At 38.0% G+C, this 19,042-nt stretch overlaps 2 protein-coding genes across 3 annotated transcripts; one reads left to right on the top strand and one right to left on the bottom strand.

Moving 5' to 3' along the window:
- Positions 1 to 1,653: 1,653 nt before the first annotated feature.
- On the top strand, positions 1,654 to 4,689 carry LOC127794913 (UV-B-induced protein At3g17800, chloroplastic). Of its 2 annotated transcripts, none has more exons than XM_052326215.1 (4): positions 1,654 to 1,800; positions 1,884 to 2,018; positions 3,134 to 3,423; positions 3,618 to 4,689. In XM_052326215.1, the coding sequence occupies exons 2-4, from the start codon at positions 1,893 to 1,895 to the stop codon at positions 4,459 to 4,461; spliced, it is 1,260 nt and encodes a 419-aa protein (XP_052182175.1). In that variant the 5' UTR covers positions 1,654 to 1,800; positions 1,884 to 1,892; the 3' UTR covers positions 4,462 to 4,689. The 2 variants fall into 2 exon arrangements, with proteins under 2 accessions (XP_052182175.1, XP_052182174.1); XM_052326214.1 differs by having other exon boundaries at positions 1,660 to 1,800; positions 1,867 to 2,018.
- Positions 4,690 to 4,784: 95 nt separating this feature from the next.
- LOC127794914 (annexin D5-like) lies at positions 4,785 to 18,265 on the bottom strand. Its single transcript, XM_052326216.1, has 6 exons — positions 18,077 to 18,265; positions 8,802 to 8,947; positions 8,453 to 8,671; positions 7,239 to 7,454; positions 7,067 to 7,156; positions 4,785 to 5,155 (listed from the first exon to the last, which is right to left on the bottom strand). The coding sequence occupies exons 1-6, from the start codon at positions 18,150 to 18,152 to the stop codon at positions 4,952 to 4,954; spliced, it is 951 nt and encodes a 316-aa protein (XP_052182176.1). The 5' UTR covers positions 18,153 to 18,265; the 3' UTR covers positions 4,785 to 4,951.
- Between the last annotated feature and the right edge of the window lie 777 nt (positions 18,266 to 19,042).

The raw sequence follows: 19,042 nt of genomic DNA, 5'->3' as shown, positions 1-19,042 counted from the left end.
CATGACATCAAGAAAGCATGGATCAGATTACGGAGGTTAGGGTTTGCTCCTCACGCCTTAATTTCTTTTGTGTCAAAACAATCGTCTTTCTCAATACAACAGAAAATAGTATATCTCCTTGACTTTCTCATAGTGACTATATATATGACTGAGCTAACAAAACATGGCAGCCCAAAAAATGGGCCGAAGCAATGACATGCCAGCATCAAATAAGTCCAATTTGATTAAGCCCAAAACACTGCATAACAATTTATATAAGCCCATACAAACATATATATATATTTCATAATATTAGAAATATATTATTTAGCATATTTAAATAAGTGGCAGCATACCTTTTCCGGTTGATCGATCCGGACCGCAACTTGAACAATCATATAATGCACATGCTCGCATTCCAATTGATTGATTGATTAATTGATTGATGCAGTTTCAGCAAATTGGGGAATTTCGTGATACAGCAATCCAAGCCGCCACAGCCACGAGATGAAAGCTTCCACTCAGAACAAGACGCGATGCCGCTGCCTCCGCCATACAAACATAAATAAATAAATAAATAATATGGCAACGCGTTCTCACAAAAATACAAGCCTCTATGTGATGGTTTAGATGGTGTGAAGGGTGGTGGCGCTTAAAATTTTAAGTCAAATGTGTCATGGGCTAAAGTTCTTTAAAAGATTAAAAATAAATTTAAAATCTAAGATAATTTTATTGATTAAAAAAGTGTAATTTTTCTTTAATTAGGGTTCCAAACATGACAAAAATAATATAATTATTTTAAGAGTTTTAAGATAAATATAAATATTATTTATAAATATCATAATTTTAATGAATCTCCAAATCTGTTATTCTTAAAAATTATAATTATCATTTATTGTAAAGTTTATGAATTTAAAGATAATAGATTCCATAACATCATCTCAATTAACTTATAGTTAAGAGTTTTATTATATGTTTAGAATAGTATATTAATCATTATGAGATCAGAAAATAACATAAACACCAAGTTATTATGTGTTTTGTATTTTTTATTTAATTTAATTTTTATATTTTAACATGTATAGAGATTAAATTAATTAAAAATATAAATTCAAAAATATAATATAAATAATAAAAAATTTAAATTATCACATAAAAAAAATCAAAATACAATGTTAAATTGATTCGAAAATATAAATTCATAAATATAATTATAATAATAAAAAATTTAAATAATTACATAAAAAAATATAAATAAAAATAGACATGATTTAAGAGCACCATCAAACAATAAAAAAAATTCAAAAATATTACTTAAACATTTAATTTTGACATATAAAATAATATTTATTTATTCATGTACTGTACTATATATCATATTAGCTGTATAATTGCATTATTACTGATATAAACTCAATATTTAAATTATTATGAATTTTTGTGACAACGTGTAACTTGAAATAATCAATAAATCGGGAGGGTCCCACATCTCTCCCACCTAACCTACCTGGAAATCTCGAGATGAGAAGGGAAGACCATTCTTGCTTAAAAAAGATCTTCCCACCGGCCGCTCATGAAATTCCCAAACCACCCTCGCCCTTATCCACCTGAAATAGTGTGGTATTCCCGTAATTACTGTAAACACCAGGGCTAATTTCCTAGCTCAGTTACAACCACGTTATGTATTTATGTAAAGCTCCGTTTGGCCGCCCATGGTAATCGTCTTCCCGTCTGTTTTTGTCGCCGATCCAAGACCAGGCCGAGGGCCGCATCGTCTCTTTTGCGATCTGTTTCTATTCTGCTTCGAATTCCTTCTCGGAGGTACTTTTATTTCTTGGTTTTATATCCGGGTTTGTTCGGATTTGGCGGTCTCTGATGTGGGTACAGTGTTTGTTTCTTTGCAGCTGTTGGAAATGGAAACTGCGAGTATTGTCCAGCCTTCTTTCGCTGGTTGGTCTCGGCCATGTATTCCAACTTCAACCGGGCCCAACTTGGTGCGATCTGGATCTAAATCATGGGTTTCTACTGCTTGGAGTAAGGTGAGTTGGTTTATATGTTCAACCTTTGATTCTTCTTTCCTATGGGTATGGCTGTGATGGGTTTCTTCGAAATTAACGACAAAGGAAACGTAGACCTTCTATTTTGAGTCTTGGATTTGGGATTGTAGAGGGGAAAGGGAAGGGAGAAAGACAGGGAAAGAATATGTTGAGAGGAGAATGAACTCGTATTTGTCAAAAACATTCATTTTTTTTTTCTTTGTTATCCGGTAGAAGAGATGAATTACAAAATTCAGATGAAGTGTTTAGCTCTGGAATGCAAGCTTTGATGGTAATCAACTGAATTCGTCTTTTACTCAGGCTTTGAGGGCTATTATAAATTTATTATAATTTGCGGTCTGTTTCATTGGGCGTAGGTGATGTTTGACAATATATGTGTGTGCACAGGTCGTTTGAGTTGAAGACTTAGATTGTAGTAATGCTGATACCGATGCGAAGCAGTCTAATTAAGGCTTGTCTTAGGTTGTTATTCCTGGTCGTTTGGCTTGTCTTAGGTTGTTAAGGTTGAGGGGTTACCCTGAGTAAAATGAAGAACTTCTAGTTTCAACTTTTTATCGAAATTTTTCTTTTTTGTTGAATTTGTGAAAATCCACCTAGTGGGATTAAGACTTGGTAATGTTGTTGTTGAATTTGCAAAATGTTTAAATAGTTTATTTTGTGTAGATGTACAAGAAGAAAATGAATTACTATTTGTTAGAAGATACTACGCTAAACCTTATACAATACAACTTGTAAATAGGCATTTCTGTACCCGTATAAAAGGCTGATGAAGGAAATATAGGAACATAAGTGAATTACGAGGAACTAATTATTATTATTAACTTTTTTGTTGGCTGGGTAGCAATTTTAAGGTACCTCACTTGAGCACACATGAGTGGTTATTTTGACATTTAATTAGATGTAAGTAGACAGGGATTACATATTTGATCTTGGTCCATTGAACCTTAAATTTTGCTTCCATAACTAGATCTTGGTCCACTGGAAAGTAGAAACTGAATCTTCGGCTCCAAATAACAGATCATGCCAGCAAGCATGTGGTATTTTTTTGACTTGGAAGTTGCTGACTTGGGTTTGTTTTTGTCATGATTTTCTTGCAGCAATATCTTTCAATTTCTCAGTTTAAGTTGGGTCAAAGAACGGCACTTGGGAGCAGGAAACCAGCTGTAATCAGAGCTTCATCTTCCGATTCAGCTGAGCCAGCTGCTGCTATTGCGCCGCTTCAACTGGAGTCTCCAGTTGGACAGTTCCTTTCTCAGATTCTGATAAGCCATCCACATCTCGTCCCAGCTGCAGTGGAGCAGCAGCTTGAACAGCTTCTAACTGATCGAGATGCCGATAAACAGAAAGAGGAGCCTTCCTCTTCTGGTACAGATATTGTTTTGTACAGGTCAGTGACAAATGTAGTGGCATCTATACTGGCTCAAATTCCTTACTTTTGGATTTTACTTTAGCTTGATATATTTAAGGTAGTAAATGAATGTGTAATTCCCCTCTTATGCTGCTTGTATTTTTGAACAACGGGATAGAAGACAAGCTTCCTGATCTTAAATTGATTTTGTAAATGGACATTGTTATCATCAGGAGAATTGCCGAGGTAAAGGCTAATGAAAGGAGAAAGGCTCTGGAAGAGATAATTTATGCGTTGATTGTACAGAAGTTCATGGATGCAAATGTTTCTCTGACACCTGCCATAAGCCCTTCCTCGTCAGATCCTTCTGGCCGTGTTGACACCTGGCCCTCCAATGATGAGAAACTGGAGCAGCTTCACTCCCCCGAAGCCTATGAGATGATCCAGAACCACTTGGCTCTCATTCTCGGAAACCGGTTGGGGGATTCAGCTTCTGTAGCTCAGATAAGCAAGCTCAGGGTAGGCCAGGTCTATGCAGCTTCAGTGATGTACGGATACTTCCTCAAGCGGGTTGACCAGAGATTTCAGCTAGAGAAGACGATGAAGATACTTCCACAGGGATTGGATGATGAAGACGTTAATGTTCAGCAGGCCTTGGAAGAGTCATCGCGATCCAATGGTATGAGCAGCGAGGAGTCATTCAAAACCGTGCAATCCCACCCCGAAGTCTCATCGTGGGCTGGTGATGTCAGTCCTGGGGGTTTCGGATATGGTATTAAAGCTTCCCGGCTAAGAACCTATGTCATGTCATTCGACGGGGAGACCCTACAGAGGTATGCAACCATAAGGTCCAAGGAGTCTGTTGCCATCATTGAGAAACACACAGAAGCCTTGTTTGGAAGGCCTGAGATAGTAATCACACCTCAAGGGACTGTTGATTCTTCCAAGGATGAACTCATCAAGATCAGCTTTGGGGGCTTGAGGAGACTTGTTCTGGAGGCTGTGACTTTTGGATCTTTCCTATGGGATGTGGAGAGCTATGTTGATTCAAGGTATCACATCGTTGCAACAAATTAAGCTTTTGCTTCTGTTGTCAAGTCCAAGCCAAGGCTGAATAGATTGCGGAGGCACAAACTGATCAACTGCTACTCTAAATGCCCCAGACTGAATGAACTTTTGAAATGCCCAGTAGTTATCCTGCACTAATTGCCCTGTGTATAGTTGTTTTGCCTTTGGTTTTGTGTATAAGATATTTTAAGAGTTAAAAAGTATTTATAGAATGACATTTGTACTTTTCTATGTGAACTTTAGCTTGATGAGTAACATAGCAGTGAGGTTGAACCCGAATTCATTTTGTTTTACATGTATGGTCGGTCACATAGCAGCATGGTGGCAAGATGTAGCACAAAAATACGATAAACACAGAGCCTTTTTTTGTTTACACACAACACTAGGGTTTCAACTACATAAGATCCCGTTTCTTCTTCCTCACAAGCAACCCATATACATCACATGTATCTACATTGACGTGCGCTCCCTAAGGGATAAACACAGCAGTTACAAAGTTTTAGTGGGTTGGGCCCAGAAGAGCAAGAAGAAAGCTCCTGTAGTGACCAGATGTTTCCGAGTGAACAGCATCATTCAAAGGCTTATTGTATTTCTTCTGGTATTCAGTTTTAATGTATTGCATATCGATCTCAGTCCTTGTGACGATTACCCTTATAAGGGTTGTGTCATCGGTTCCCAGTCCTTTCATTGCCTTGTGTAACACCTGCATAGTTCCAGAAGCCCCGATGCAAATGAGTTAGAACCCTTGTAGATATCATGAATCGGAAAAGCTGAAGATAAGAGCAAGCAAAACAGAAGAGCCTCCAAACGTTTGAAGGTTTCTGAATCCTATAATCAAAAGATACTTTCCCTTTTCAAGTATTGTATTATATCACATTAGCAAAGCTAATATGATACATTTAGACATATCCTTAATGTTAAGAGAATCAAAAGAGATTTGATGAAAAAAAGAAGATATTAACCTTTTATATGTCTACCAGTCATTATTGGACATTATTTTCTGACAATGGCATGCATTAGACCATACATCACTAAAACTGATGGAACCCTTTATTTTGGATAAGATTATTTCAAATAAGATTATTTTGGATTAAACAAACTTCATGGAACTTCTTCTTGTCACTCTATATTCCATGTGAAGAGATGCATTTGCATGGGCAGAAATTATTTACTTAAATATTGTATATTTTTATGGAAGCTAATTTCCAATTAGAGCCCTAAAACTCAATCATTGACCTTCCTGACAGGAAACACATAATATTCTGATCTTATAACATAGCAAGGATAAAAAAAAAGGAGAAAAAAAAAAGAGTGGTGTCACGACCCCAAGAATTAAGAAGATTTTTTTTTTTCAGTTGTTATATATTTATTTAGTAGTTATTTACAATTATATTATAGGAATTACAATTATGGAGTAGTGGGGAAATAGTGAAGTGATTTAGGAGCAATTACTACTTAGGGGGTGTTTGGCTTACCGGTTTGACTTGATATAACTTATAAGCTATTAAGTAAAAGCTGGGGAGGTGTTTGGATGCACCTCACCAGCGTTTGAGCTAGGTAGCTTAAACATTACTACCATAGCATTTTGCAAAAGCTAGTGGGGGGAAGCTTTTGCAAAATACTGTTAATTTATAAGTTGCGTTGATTGATCATTTTACCATTTTACCCTCATTTTTTTTGCTAATTTCCAGTCATGCCCTTCTTCTTCAACCTCTGCCTCCCACCGCCTGTCGCCCTAGCTCTTCTGGCCGCCACCGTTAGCCATTGCTGTCGCCCCCACTGGTCCCTGCCCCCATCGCCTGCTGCCCTCATCACCCCCATCTGCTTCTCCTCCATCGCCAACCATCCATCTCCCCATCGGTCGCTGCCTATCACCATCCCCACCCTCATTTCCTCCGTTTGTGCTTCTCCTCCCCATTGCCATTGTCTGTGGGTGTGTATATATGTATGTATATACATATATATAAAACAACAATAAACATATATATTATATGTATATATATAACACATAATAATATATATTGTTGTTATATATAACATATATAATACATATAATAATATTGTATTAATATATTTTTAATAATTATATATAATTTATCAACATCTAATTGTAAAATTTTACATCATTCAACACTGTCTATTTTGATTTTTTTGTCAAGTTTTGGTAGTTATGAGTTCTTTCAAACCAAACACATAAATATTAACTAATAACTTAAAAACACATTTATCCAAGCACATTATCAGCTTAAACACTACCTAACTTTTAAGTTTTATACAACTTAAAAGCTAAATAGCTTAAAAGCTATGGGAAAAAAAAAGGGTAAGCCAAATACTCCCTTACTAATACTAGTAACTGTCGGTAGAGTTTGGGGATAACTTATAGATAAAGTTATACCCACATTGCCGAGAATTATGTATGAATTATCAAGAAGATTATTGAAGTCTCTTTATTCTCTCTCCATTCTGTCTTATTTTCTCTCCCATTTCTCTTGATTTCTCCTTACTTTCTGTCAGATTTCTCCCTCATTTCTATCACTTTTCTCTCTCAATTCCAATTCTATCTTCAAAGGAAACATCAAATTAGGGATGGGGTCCTGACAAATGGAATGAATACCTTTGCAAAGTACTTTGCAGGATTCTTTGCACAGTGAAGGATCGTCAAAAGAGCAAGCTCAAATTTCCCTGATGTTTCACGCTTCACAGCCTGTTGTCATTTATATTTGTTAAAGAATAATAACAAGAGTTCCAGATATAAAATGATGGAGAAGACAACATACATAACTTACCTTTTTCAGGGTGTTCCCATACATAATGTTATAAACAGAATCTATAGCAGCCAAATGGGCTCTGCTTCGTTGACTAAAAATGTTGAGAAAAGTTTTCTCATCAGTTCCCAACTTCTTCTCTCCTGCTTTATAGAGAGCCTTAGCATCCACTTCAGCCATCACTTTATCAACTTCTAGGCCTTCATACCGAGGAGTGTTCACATAAGCAAGCAACAGCTATAACCAGTGTTTCACATCAATGAATCAGAGCCTCAATTTCTTTCATGTATGTAAATGGGGAAATTCAGAACTCAAATAACATATCTAGTAAAACAAAGAATGTGCCAAAAGCCTGCTTTCCCTGTGACGATTTGCTAAAAATTGGCACAAATAAGTATGTTCTGAAATACTGTAAGAGAGATCTAGATGCTTGCAAACATAGTTGATATATCAGCTATGATGTAAGAAGAAGCAGAAAGTAATTGCGATCATTAGACAACAACACATGTAGCTGTTGAAGTATAACTCCAGTAGCAGCTATCCAGACCTTCAATATTGGCAATTCCCACAAATAGTGATACCGAAGTAGAAAGGTTATTTTCCTTTGCTATTACTATGTAGATTCTTGGTCCCAACAACTGCCCAAGTTACTACTTTTTAGCTAGTGTTTACTTGTGCTGTTGTTGAAATTTCCTTTTCCTGAATGGTAATAGATGGACACACTCGGCTATCTGTTTCAGGTTTGCAGATTTGACCATAACAATCCAGATTGTCCTTTTTCTGAACATAAACCAGCTGATCTGCACATTAGAGCATGATTACGTAGCCCCAAGCACCCTGCATTCTTCCATTTCCTTCTCTGGGGTGCCTTTGTCAAGATACCATCTAGAAACGTACTCATATTCAGAAGCTACTATTCAGTTCAAGTGCAAACACCTCTTCTATTGCATAACGTAGAAAAAGATATAACAAAATAACAAAAGGGTTTGTGGGAATGATACACTTTGGTTACATGTGAATGCTTCTGCAGGTAAACAGCTGTCTTAGCATGGATGTACTACCGGAATTTCACTTCCTTTTATAATCATTATCATCGCCATCATCATCATTATTATCAATAATAGGATTATTACTTGCAAACAGGATTAGCAATAAAGTGTTGAAGAGTTATTGAAACAGGATTAGCAATAGAGCTGAATTCAACACAGATAGCAGCAGCGAGAGGGTTTAATTACCTTTCCATGATCCCCGGAGGTTTCTCGCTCAATATCATGTTCAAGGTAAACCCCAAACATGGAATAGTAGATTTGTTTCAATGTATAAATCTGGGATGGCGTACGAGAGCAGATCACTTCAGTGGCAGCTTCAAGATTACGAAACTCAGGCATTAATGCTCGCCTTAGAATAATTGCATCACGTCCAGCTGGATCATGCATCCAGAACAAAACCGCTGTCTGAAGAAACCAAAGACATTAGATGTACAATTTTTCAGGAAAGAGAGAAGTCAGCTGCTACTTTTTTATTTAAGCAACAGCCAGAGGAAAACTTTACAGGAATAGAGCAAGGGAAAAGGAGTATTAATACCTCCAGTTTGCCATGAAGTTCTGAAGACAACCGTTTCAGAAGGTCATCAGAGTACAAAGTTCTGTATTCTTGTCGGATCAAGCCACGGTGTGTTGCATCACGATGGGCAATAATGTTGATCACTGCTTCAGTATCACAACCAAATCCTGAAGATGAAAGATAGAGAACAATAAATGAAATAGTTAAACAATACCCAAATGTTGATTACAACAAAAAGTAATGGCCAGGATCTAAAAGGGCTTTAGGGCATGTCACACGTTTAAAGAGTTCCACAAGAGTTTTAATAACAGAAAAGTCTCTCCTTTTCCTAGCCTTTTATACCAGAAGAACAATCCTCAACCATCTTCCAATCTCAATTTTGCTTTTCAAATCTTCTAACTTTGAATTGCCTAGATAAGTTCTGTTAATTTGGTGGGCCTCCCACATAACCCTAACTCGTTCATGTGTACATGTGTGTGTGTGTGTGTGTGTGAGAGAGAGAGAGAGAGAGAGAGAAAGCTTAAGAAGTCTACAATGTGCTGCCAAGTGCAATGAGCATGGATTGATTCAATGAAGAGAACAAAACTCCCACCATTGTCAAAACTCAAGGGTAGCTGACATTTGGAGAACTTAGCATTCTACAGATGCAGGATGTAATTTTTGCATATCTATAGCATGCCCACTATCTTTTATGGTGTTTTTTTCTTATCAGCTCCCCAGTGCATTTTCCCCTGCAATCCTAGATGCCTTTATACAAACACCCTTGTACAAACTGCTTGAAGTGCCAAAATGGATAATGGTTTCAAGAGCAGGCTCAAGTACTGGAGGCAAGACCATACCAAGTAGAAAACACAACTAGAATGAAAACCAAAAAAAAGAGTGTATTTTAGTATTCTGAATAACTCATTAAGACAAGAACAATTAAAATGTACTGTAATTCTTCCTTCCCCCCTTATCCTGTGTCACATCCCTAGGGTTAGTTAGGGTTGTGATAGGAATTGGGGAAGAAATCAGAATTGAAGAAATGAAGGAGGGGGAAGAAATCAGCAGAAAAAGAAGGGAGAATTAGAGAAGAACGAGAGACGAATAGAGAGAATTATTAGAAAGATAGAATTTTCCTTTCATTACACATATCTCCAACCTCTTACAAGTAGCCTTTATATTGGTATTAGATGAAAAATACCTAAGGGTATTTACCTAATATGATTCAATCAAAGATTAAAGATAGCAACAACAGAAGATTCGAAATCAAAACATACACAAACGGAAACGAAGAGCAGAAACAAAAACAGTATAAGGAGACGAGGATTTTACCGTGGTTCACCTCAAAAGAGGCTACATCCACGTTGAACTCTGGTGAGAAGAGTTCATTGCACTAAGTAGTGAATCAAAGATTACACCCTCACAAAACCCTCGCAAACTCTCTGTACAACAATGGTTCGAGAACTCAAAAATGTCCAATAATCACACAATACAAATTAAAGGCAAACCTATTGAACCATATAACTAAACAAAACTTTACAAACCATTTACAGAGAATGAAACAGAAGCAAACCAGAAACCCTAGCCCGAAGACAAAGGTTCTCCAGTCCCCTCAGCCTGATCTTTCTTTCTCCCTTTCTTTTGTTTCTTATCAATTCTTTCGTCTCTATTGTCTGACCGGTTCACATCCCGAGGGGCGGGATTAAAAGCGATGATGGATGGCTGGGATCAACCCTCATAAAGCATGGATGAAAGGCTGAGATCCAATCGTGCAAGCACGATGATTATTCCAACAAAAATGGCAAACGAGCAAGGAATAAGATCGGGTGAGAAAGGCAATCGGGCGCCATCAGGGAGCTGCTGATGGTTGCCACGTGCTGCCATCCAGCAACTGCCAAATGACAGGCTGTGGTTGCTGCACGTGACCCTCCAACTAGCTTAAACCAACGACACCGTTTGGTGCTTCATAGCTAACACTTTATATAGACCTTAGCTAGCTATTAACTGATTCCTAACAGCACCCATGTGTTTCTAACAACTTGTAAAATATCTCCTAACAACTATTATAAGCCTATTACCATATTACCCCTTTATTGCTCCTAGGGTCATGACAATTCCCCCCTCTTTAGAGAGTTCTTGTCCTCAAGAACTTGTAGCAAGTAGCCATTGCTTCATCCAAATCCTACCTTCTCTATCTGATTTTTCTTTCTTTCTTTCTCTTTCTAGGCCTCTTCTTCTTCCTCATTCTTAAGTGTCCAAGATCAATCCCAATCGTAATTTGGCCTCGAACTTCAATAGGAGCAACCTAATAGAGTTCAAGTTTAATACACTCTCCTAAAATAGCTGTCCAATCAAGATTGGTCTCCACTTTAAGAACACAATCAGCCATTAGTTCATCCTACCCTACAGTAGACAACAACTTGGATTTTCCAATAGGAGTAAAAACCAACACAACAACGAGAGTTTTGTTTCCATTGGCAAAACCTTCGACTTCTTTAGCTATCCCTCTTAGCTTTCCTCCAGCTAGTGCTATCTTCACCTTCTCATTGCCTATTTTAACCCAAGTCAAGGGTGACCCAGCTTGCTTCTGAACCAAAGTCCCATTGAAAGAATGTCTTTTCTTTACCTCCAGCTTCTTCCTTAATACCGGTCCAAGTTCATCAGCCTTAGAATCAGTTTTTGTAAAGCCATTATCAGATTGTTCATGTCCTAATTGTTGGATCACACCTTCTTCAAGTGCATGTGGACCTTCACAAGGATAGATGTTACAGGCATTGCCATTCTCAGCTCCAGTCTGTTTAATACTCAACTTATCTAATGGATTCATGTTTTGTTCCAAATTTGAGGAAATGCTCCAACACCATCATCTGCACCGATGGCTAGTCCTTTAGTCGGATTTGCCTGATCCCATGCTATTCCATCAACATCTCTTTCTCTTTGTTTCTTCTTTAGTGCCTCCAACGTTAATTCATGGAACCTAGCACTATCAACAACATGCTTGAGAGTCTTGGATTGAAGCACGGTCACCATTGGCCTCAACTCTTCGTTCAAGCCAATTATAAAGCTTGTAACGAAATAAGCCTCTGTCAAATAGGGGTTATGATCAAGCATCAAGGCCATCAGCTCTTCAAACTTCAATTGGTACTTCGTCACTAAACCCTACCTGCCTGATTTTGTTGAACTCTTCCACCACATTAGACAAGCCCTAATCTCCAAACCTCTCCATAGGCTGCCCCATTTTAAGGGATTCCTTTTGGTTAGAACTTCCGCGATAATCATCAAAGAATTCCACGGAAAAACTATAATGATACTTCTTAATTAGTATCATCGCAAACTCCTGCAATTGTTCATGTAACATATGGCCGAATTCTTTGCTCGTATCATGTACCACACTTCTTGTTTCCTTGTCCAATTGGTTGATCCCCTCCTCCAACTTCTTTTCCCATGCTTGAGGCTTCTGGCCAAACTCCTCATATTTCCCGTTGTTTCCAGCTGAAAATGCAGCCTTCTTTTGCTGCCCTTGAGACTCCATTTGTCTCATGCATGAACTGCCCCACAGTCAACTTCTCACCAATAGAACACTGCAAAGACCAAGGAGTAGGAGTTTTGTACATTCTTCTATTTCATCTGTTGTAACAGTTCCTATACTCGCCTCAAATGCAATTCAATAACCGAAGAACACCTGCTCTACTTCGCCTCCCTACTTCAAACAAAGTTAACCAAATTTCAAAGCCTAAATCAACCTCTTGTTCCCTTTACTCACAGCCTCAAGTGCCAACAATCAACGAGCTAGATAAGTTGGAAGAATCCACTTCTCACACGAAATCTGCCGAATCTGCTTCACCCTTCCACTTTGAGCAGCAACGGCTCAATTAAATCTACAGAAAGTCAGCTAGTAATAACCCTCAAAATCATATTGGAAGCAATTGCCTATCTGCTGTCAATCACCTTCATGCATCGGAATCTAACCCCGAGAATCAATGGTTGTCTTCCTCTTCAAGACTTGGACAGGAGTGCCCAAAATTCCCAAGCGACAATCGCCTCACATCAATCTGGGAAAATCGCTCACCCAATCACCGTCTGAGCAGTGTCGGAATCCCAATCGAGAGCCGCCTCTTGTTGCACCTGCAGAGACCCGAACATTGATAGCCAGAATTTTACATTGGAATCCTCTGGGCTGCTCGACTTCTTGAACGATTGTGTTGCAATTAACGGGATTCTCTAGAATTGAGGATCAATCACTTTGGAAGGAGGTTAAGGATTGTCGCTAAGATACAACGACCGAGATCGCCTGGGTTTACTTGCCTTTATCCCACGCAGAGACTTGGATCCAACCACTAGGATAGTCGGAATTTGCACAAGCCACAGAATTTGTGGCCTCATTATTGATTTTGGAATTCACCACGTCGGAAGTATCAACGTCTTGAGAGTCCGATGGGTTCTCACTGCAACTCCTGTGAATCGCCTCCCAAGTTTGAACTGAGAATTACCGAAATCGCATCCGTGGTCAATCTCCGGCTTCTCCTTCGAAATTCAATCTAAGAGATGCTCCCCCGCTTCGAAATTGCCACTAGATCGGCTTTGCCTAACAACCAACGTATACTTACTGGAGCTACTGGATCGTGACTTATTCTGTAGTCGCCTTCTTGAGCTGCGACTGCAACAACTGAAGTTTGTGGATTTTGTCGCAGCTAAGAAAGTTTGTCGAAATCCATGAATCATTACTCAATCAATTCCGACGAGAGTTTTCAGAATCTATTTACCGAAATTGCATGAAGCACAGCCGAAGAACGACTGCTCTAATACCACTTGTCACATCCCAAGGGTCAGTTAGGGTTGTGATAGGAATTGGGGAAGAAATCAGAATTGAAGAAATGAAGGAGGGGGAAGAAATCAGCAGAAAAGGGAGGGGGAATTAGAGAAGAATGAGAGAGGAATAGAGAGAATTAGGAAGATAAAATTTTCCTTCCATTACACATATCTCCAACCTCTTACAAGTAGCATTTATATAGGCCTTAGCTAGTTGTTAACTGATTCCTAACAGCACCCATGTGCTCCTTGTAACATATCTCCTAACAACTCCTATAAGCTTATTACCATATTACCCCTTTATTGCTCCTAGGGTCATGACATCTTGATCTTATTCTTGTGTGGCACAATCTCTATCATCTTTTGATCACCAAGGATCAATTCCATCAATTGTTCTTCTTAGTAAGTATCCATTATTTGTCTTTCTTAATTATGGACCAAACACAATGCAAAATCCATGAGGACTAAGAGTTAGAGCCTACTGAATGGCACAATGACAGTACATACCAACAAAGAGGCAACCAAACCCACTATAGAAACAGAAAGGTACCAAAGTCCAACATAAAAAAATCATTACAGCTGGGTGTTAGCCCAAGTGGCATAAGAGTCAATGTGCCTAGGAAAGGTCACAAGTTTGAGTGCCCACATGAGCAGTCTCTCTTTGCCATTATGGTTCTGGATGGCCACTCGTCGTGAGCTTATCCCTCAAGTTTAAGGATGAAGATGCTAGTATTAGTGCCCTAATAATAGATTTAGATGACATCTAGTGTGTGTTTTAGGCCTAATAATATAATTTTGCATATCAATAAATGGTCATATCTTCATTCATAGCTCTTCAATTGTTTTTTCTCTTTTTTTTTTTTTCTGTAAGTAGTAGCTCTCCAATGTTTATGAATAAGTCCCTAGATATCCTAATGATTTTTTTCTTAAACTGTTAAGAATATGTGACAAAGGTTTATAAAATAAGATTTCTTAAAGTAATTCCCAGCACTTAGATTTCTCATAAGGGGAATATGATTAATCGATTACGGATTAGCACATGGACTATTACCATTGATTAGTATGAGATGCTAATGATAATGGATGGTGAGTCACATGTCATATTGCAGGAGATGCAGATAGCAGACATGTAGGTAAGTGTTGGTTTAACATCTACTAAATGTAAGGCATGTAACAAATCACATGATTGAGAGGATTAATGATCTGTTATTGGTATTTGATTGTGTAACTAGTTCTCGGACCGGAGGCAATACGGTTGTCTTGTACACTAGTGTCAGAGATTTGCCGTTGCGTGGAATTGCTCGAATATGAGGTGGCAATGTTCTCTGTGTGGTCTTTGTAAAGTTGTATATGGAAACAAGTGATCACTAATGGGATCCATTGATCTTCAGCGTGAGGTGAACATCCCATGCAATTTTAGTTGGTTAGTGATTGAAAAAACCTTGGCCAAGGTACGCACGATTGGAAATGAGCTTCTAATGTCGGAAAGAGTTTTGATGTGTCATCTCGATCACACTATGAGAACAATTTCAACTCTTAGTCACCTTCATTCAGGCTTGTCTAGTACGTAAGTCCGAGCAGATTCTGGTGGTTGCCTACAAGTGGACCAATTTGGTCCCCTATGCAAGTGGGGGAGACTTGGTCATCCAAGAATAGGTGCATTTGGAGGTTGTTTGTGACTGTTTGTGAAATGAGGTTCGTAGGAGCACAGGCAGGAGGCTAAAGGGTCCTGTAAGGTAATTTTGTTCCATTTCCGCTGCATATTGTATTATGTTCTTGAAAAAGTTTTGAAATCCGACAAAACCCTTGCATGATCCACAAACCTTATAGTTGGACCCCCATGCATCAAGATAGGCTTCATGTGTGCATAGGAAGATGGAAGTGACCAGATGAGTTTCAACGCTTTGTCCTCATAATAAGTTCCTTTCCTATTCCTAGTTGGTTTCATGTTTAGTTTGTAATTTTATTTCCTACCCAGTTTCTACTTCTTGTTAGGCAAGGAAACCTTAGCCTTGGTGAACAAGGAAAAGAATCTATAAATAGGATATTTGGCTTGTTATTTAAGGTGTGCAAATTACTTGTGAGAGACTAGTGAGAGCTAGGAATTGGATGTAATTGAGATTTGGGTTAGAGAGAGAGAGAATATTGACCTTTGTAGTTATAAACTTTATAATATAGTGAATTTTTTTTTTTTCTGTCATCTTGATAGTCATGATTTTTTCCCTTTTAAGGTTTTCTACGTAAAAATCTCTTGTATTTGAATGTGATTGGGTCTTTTGTTTTTTATCTTATTTTTCAACAATTGGTATCATAGCAGGTCACGGGTTCAAGCCACCTTGGAAGCAGTAGGGGGGGGGGGGGGGGTCCTGGAGCCCTAGAACCTGTTTCGTGGGACTTGGTGTGAGGCTCTGTGCTGCTGTAGGTATAAGGAAATAAAGTTGCACTTCTAGTAATAGCTATATCTTTTGGCACGGTGGTAAGCGCTTGATCATAGGTTCAAGTGGTATCAAAGCTTTGATTATTGGTCGCCTAGTACACAAAAGATATGTCAAGCATGACGAAGTTTGATTTTGAAAAGTTCGATGGGAAGATCAATTTTGGCTTGTGGCAATTACAAGTCAAGGATATCTTGATCCAAAATGGGTTACACAAGGTGTTGAAAGGCAAACCAACTCCTGAAGGCTTTGAAAAATCTGGTAAAGAAACAACTGGTGCTAGTTCTGAAAAATCTGTGATGAGCGATGATGATTGGGAGGAACTTGATTTGAAGGCTGCAAGTACAATTCGATTATGTCTAGCCAAGAATGTGCTTGCTAATGTTCAAGGAATATTTGGTGTGAAGGAACTTTGGGAGAGGCTTGAAGAATTGTATCAAGCAAAAAGCGTCTGCAATCGATTTTACCTGAAGAAGAAATTTCACAAATTGCAGGTAACTGAAGGTATGAAAATTTCTTATCATTTGGGGGCGCTCAATGGAATTGTTGCTGAACTGGAAGCAATTGGAGTTAAAATAGATGATGAGGACAAAGAATTGAAACTCATCTGGTCACTTCCATCTTCCTATGCACACATGAAGCATATCTTAATGCATGGGGGTCCAACTATAAGGTTTGAGAAGGTGGAAAATAAATTAATTTCTGAGGAAAGAAGACAGAGAAGTGGAGATAAAACTTATGAGGATTTAGCACTTGTCAGTAATTGGAAAGAGAACTCCAAGAAGAAAGAAATCTGTTGGAAATGCAAATAATCCGGACATGTGAAAAGGGATTGCCGCGCTGATAGAGCAAGTCTGACAGAGGGCTCCAAAGATTGTGATGCTAGAAGTTTGTGGGAGATGAAGATGTCCTCTAAAGAGATGGATATATCCTCATGACATGCTGCTAGAGTTGCCATGAAAGAGGATGTGATACTTCTAGCGAGTCCACAAATTTGCACACGAACATTGGCTTGGCGGTGATGCAAGGTGTGTGGTGGAAAGGATGTTGATGGATGAAGAGCTCCCAAGGAAGCCAAGCATGAGGGTTGCACCATAGTTTTTCAACAAGGTACTTTTCACGTCAACAAGGTACTTTTCGTCATTGTGCCGTGAAAATCTTAGGGTGGTATGTGCCTAAGTGGTTGTACCTTTTATAGTGGGGTACAATAATCTTGGTGATAGAGTTCATGGTGATTATCGATAATATATAGTCATGGTTGTCGTCGGCGAATAGACGAATGTTTTTAGGAATTTTCGCTAAGGTGGTGGTTTGTTGGGATTTTCAACAAAAGATCCTAATTAGTCTTGAAGATTTCTTAATAAGTTTCTTTTTATTCCTAGTTTGTTTCCTATTTAATTTGTAATTATATTTCCTAGTTAGTTTCTATTTCTTGTTAAGTAAGGAAACCTTACATTTGGTGAACAAGAAAAACGATCTATAAATAGGATACTTGACTTGTTATTCAAGGTGTGCAAATTATTTGTGAGAGACCGGTGAGAGCTAGGAATTGGGTATAATTGAAATTTGGGTTTAAAAAGAAAATATTGAGATTTGTAGTTATAAACTTTATAATATAGTGATATTTTTTCTTCTGCCATCCTAACGGTGTGGTTTTTTTCCTTTATAAGATTTTTCACATAAAAATTTCTTATGTTTGAATATGATTGAATCTTTTACTTTTCTATCTTATTTTTCAACAATGTTGGCATTTCCTTTCAGAAGAGTCTAATGATATTGCCACTAAAGCCTAAGAAGCCTAAGAGAGGGTGTCAATAGTCGATGGACGAAAGTTAGGCGCAATATTAGGCTTGGCCCGCAGAGCCTAATACTGGGCCTGCTCTTATACAGGAGTGTCCGTAAGGCAGAACCAGACAACACAACTCGAGGCACAGAAAAATCAATTGAACGAAGCAATACAATCACCGAGATAACCAATCACGCCCACTGAATCATTCCGAGCCCACAAATACAAAATCATACAAATTAGCAAGAGAGACAGACAGAGATTTGAGCAAATTGATGAATTACCTTTGAAAGCACGGTAGAGTTGGATGGCATCGTCCCGAGGGGAAGGAAAAACAGGAGGAACGGTTAGAGTGGACATAAGATTACCGAAATCTTCTGGGCAGAGGGGAAAAAGAGAGAGAGAGAGGATTGAAGAAGTGGAGAAGGGGATCTGCCTGCCGTTAAGATTTATACAGCCGCGGTAATTGGAGAGCCGCGGCCCAGAGTGTTTCCTGGAAACTTATTATGGGCCAACTACCTGAAATTTTTTTATCATAATACCTTCTTATGTAACTTAAGATGTATAAAATAGATGTATCAATAGTATTTTTCTATTTTCAGAGGAATCTCTCTCTATCTTAATTGTTACAACTGATAATTTATTTCTTTTTCAAAAAATAAATTTGTTGGATAATACAAAATATAATGTATTGTCTTTTACCTCACGACGATGAGATTAACATACTGGGTGTTTCAGGTATTTAAACAATTATATTAAAATCATTTGAGGCAATTCTTCCTACCTAAAATTAGGTTCAAAATATATTTTTACTTCTAAATTTTTTATAATTTTAAATGTACTCTTGAATTTAAGCCAAAAGCATATTATGCCATTGAACTTTTGTAACTTTTTCTTATAACATTTTAAACCTTTTGTGATTTTAAATATATCTTTGAACTATGTAAAAACACTTATTTAAATATATAATCAGCAAGAGATATGTATGTGTGTTGAAGTGACAATTTTTTCAGTATTTCCTCATCTCTCTCTTTCTTTGGCATCTCTTCTCTCCTCCTCTCTATCTTAAATTTTCTCAACTCCCTTTCTCTTTCTGATGGCATCTCCTCAACTCTTATTTTCTTTGTTTTTTTTGCATCTCTTATGTCTCCTGCAATAAATGCTATCCCCCAAACTGCCTCATTTCAATATTTCTAGATAGCGAGGTGATCATCGATTCGATCATGTTAATGACTTGTCTAACCCAACCA

This window comes from Diospyros lotus, chromosome 2 (genome assembly GCF_014633365.1).
Source record: "Diospyros lotus cultivar Yz01 chromosome 2, ASM1463336v1, whole genome shotgun sequence".
Lineage (NCBI taxonomy): Eukaryota > Viridiplantae > Streptophyta > Magnoliopsida > Ericales > Ebenaceae > Diospyros > Diospyros lotus.
The sequence above is the reverse complement of the archived record's forward strand: the minus strand, read 5'-3'. Positions and strand labels throughout refer to the sequence as shown.

Excerpts from the sequence above, each read along its gene's own strand:
- LOC127794913 (XM_052326214.1), top strand. The coding sequence starts at position 1,692 with ATGGTAATCGTCTTCCCGTCTGTTTTTGTCGCCGATCCAAGACCAGGC. Across the intron at positions 2,019-3,133 it reads TTTCTACTGCTTGGAGTAAG|CAATATCTTTCAATTTCTCA; the intron begins GTGAGTTGGTTT and ends ATTTTCTTGCAG. Across the intron at positions 3,424-3,617 it reads ACAGATATTGTTTTGTACAG|GAGAATTGCCGAGGTAAAGG; the intron begins GTCAGTGACAAA and ends TGTTATCATCAG.
- LOC127794914 (XM_052326216.1), bottom strand. The coding sequence starts at position 18,152 with ATGTCCACTCTAACCGTTCCTCCTGTTTTTCCTTCCCCTCGGGACGAT. Across the intron at positions 8,948-18,076 it reads ACTCTACCGTGCTTTCAAAG|GATTTGGTTGTGATACTGAA; the intron begins GTAATTCATCAA and ends TTTCATCTTCAG. Across the intron at positions 5,156-7,066 it reads CTGCAAAGTACTTTGCAAAG|GTGTTACACAAGGCAATGAA; the intron begins GTATTCATTCCA and ends GGAACTATGCAG.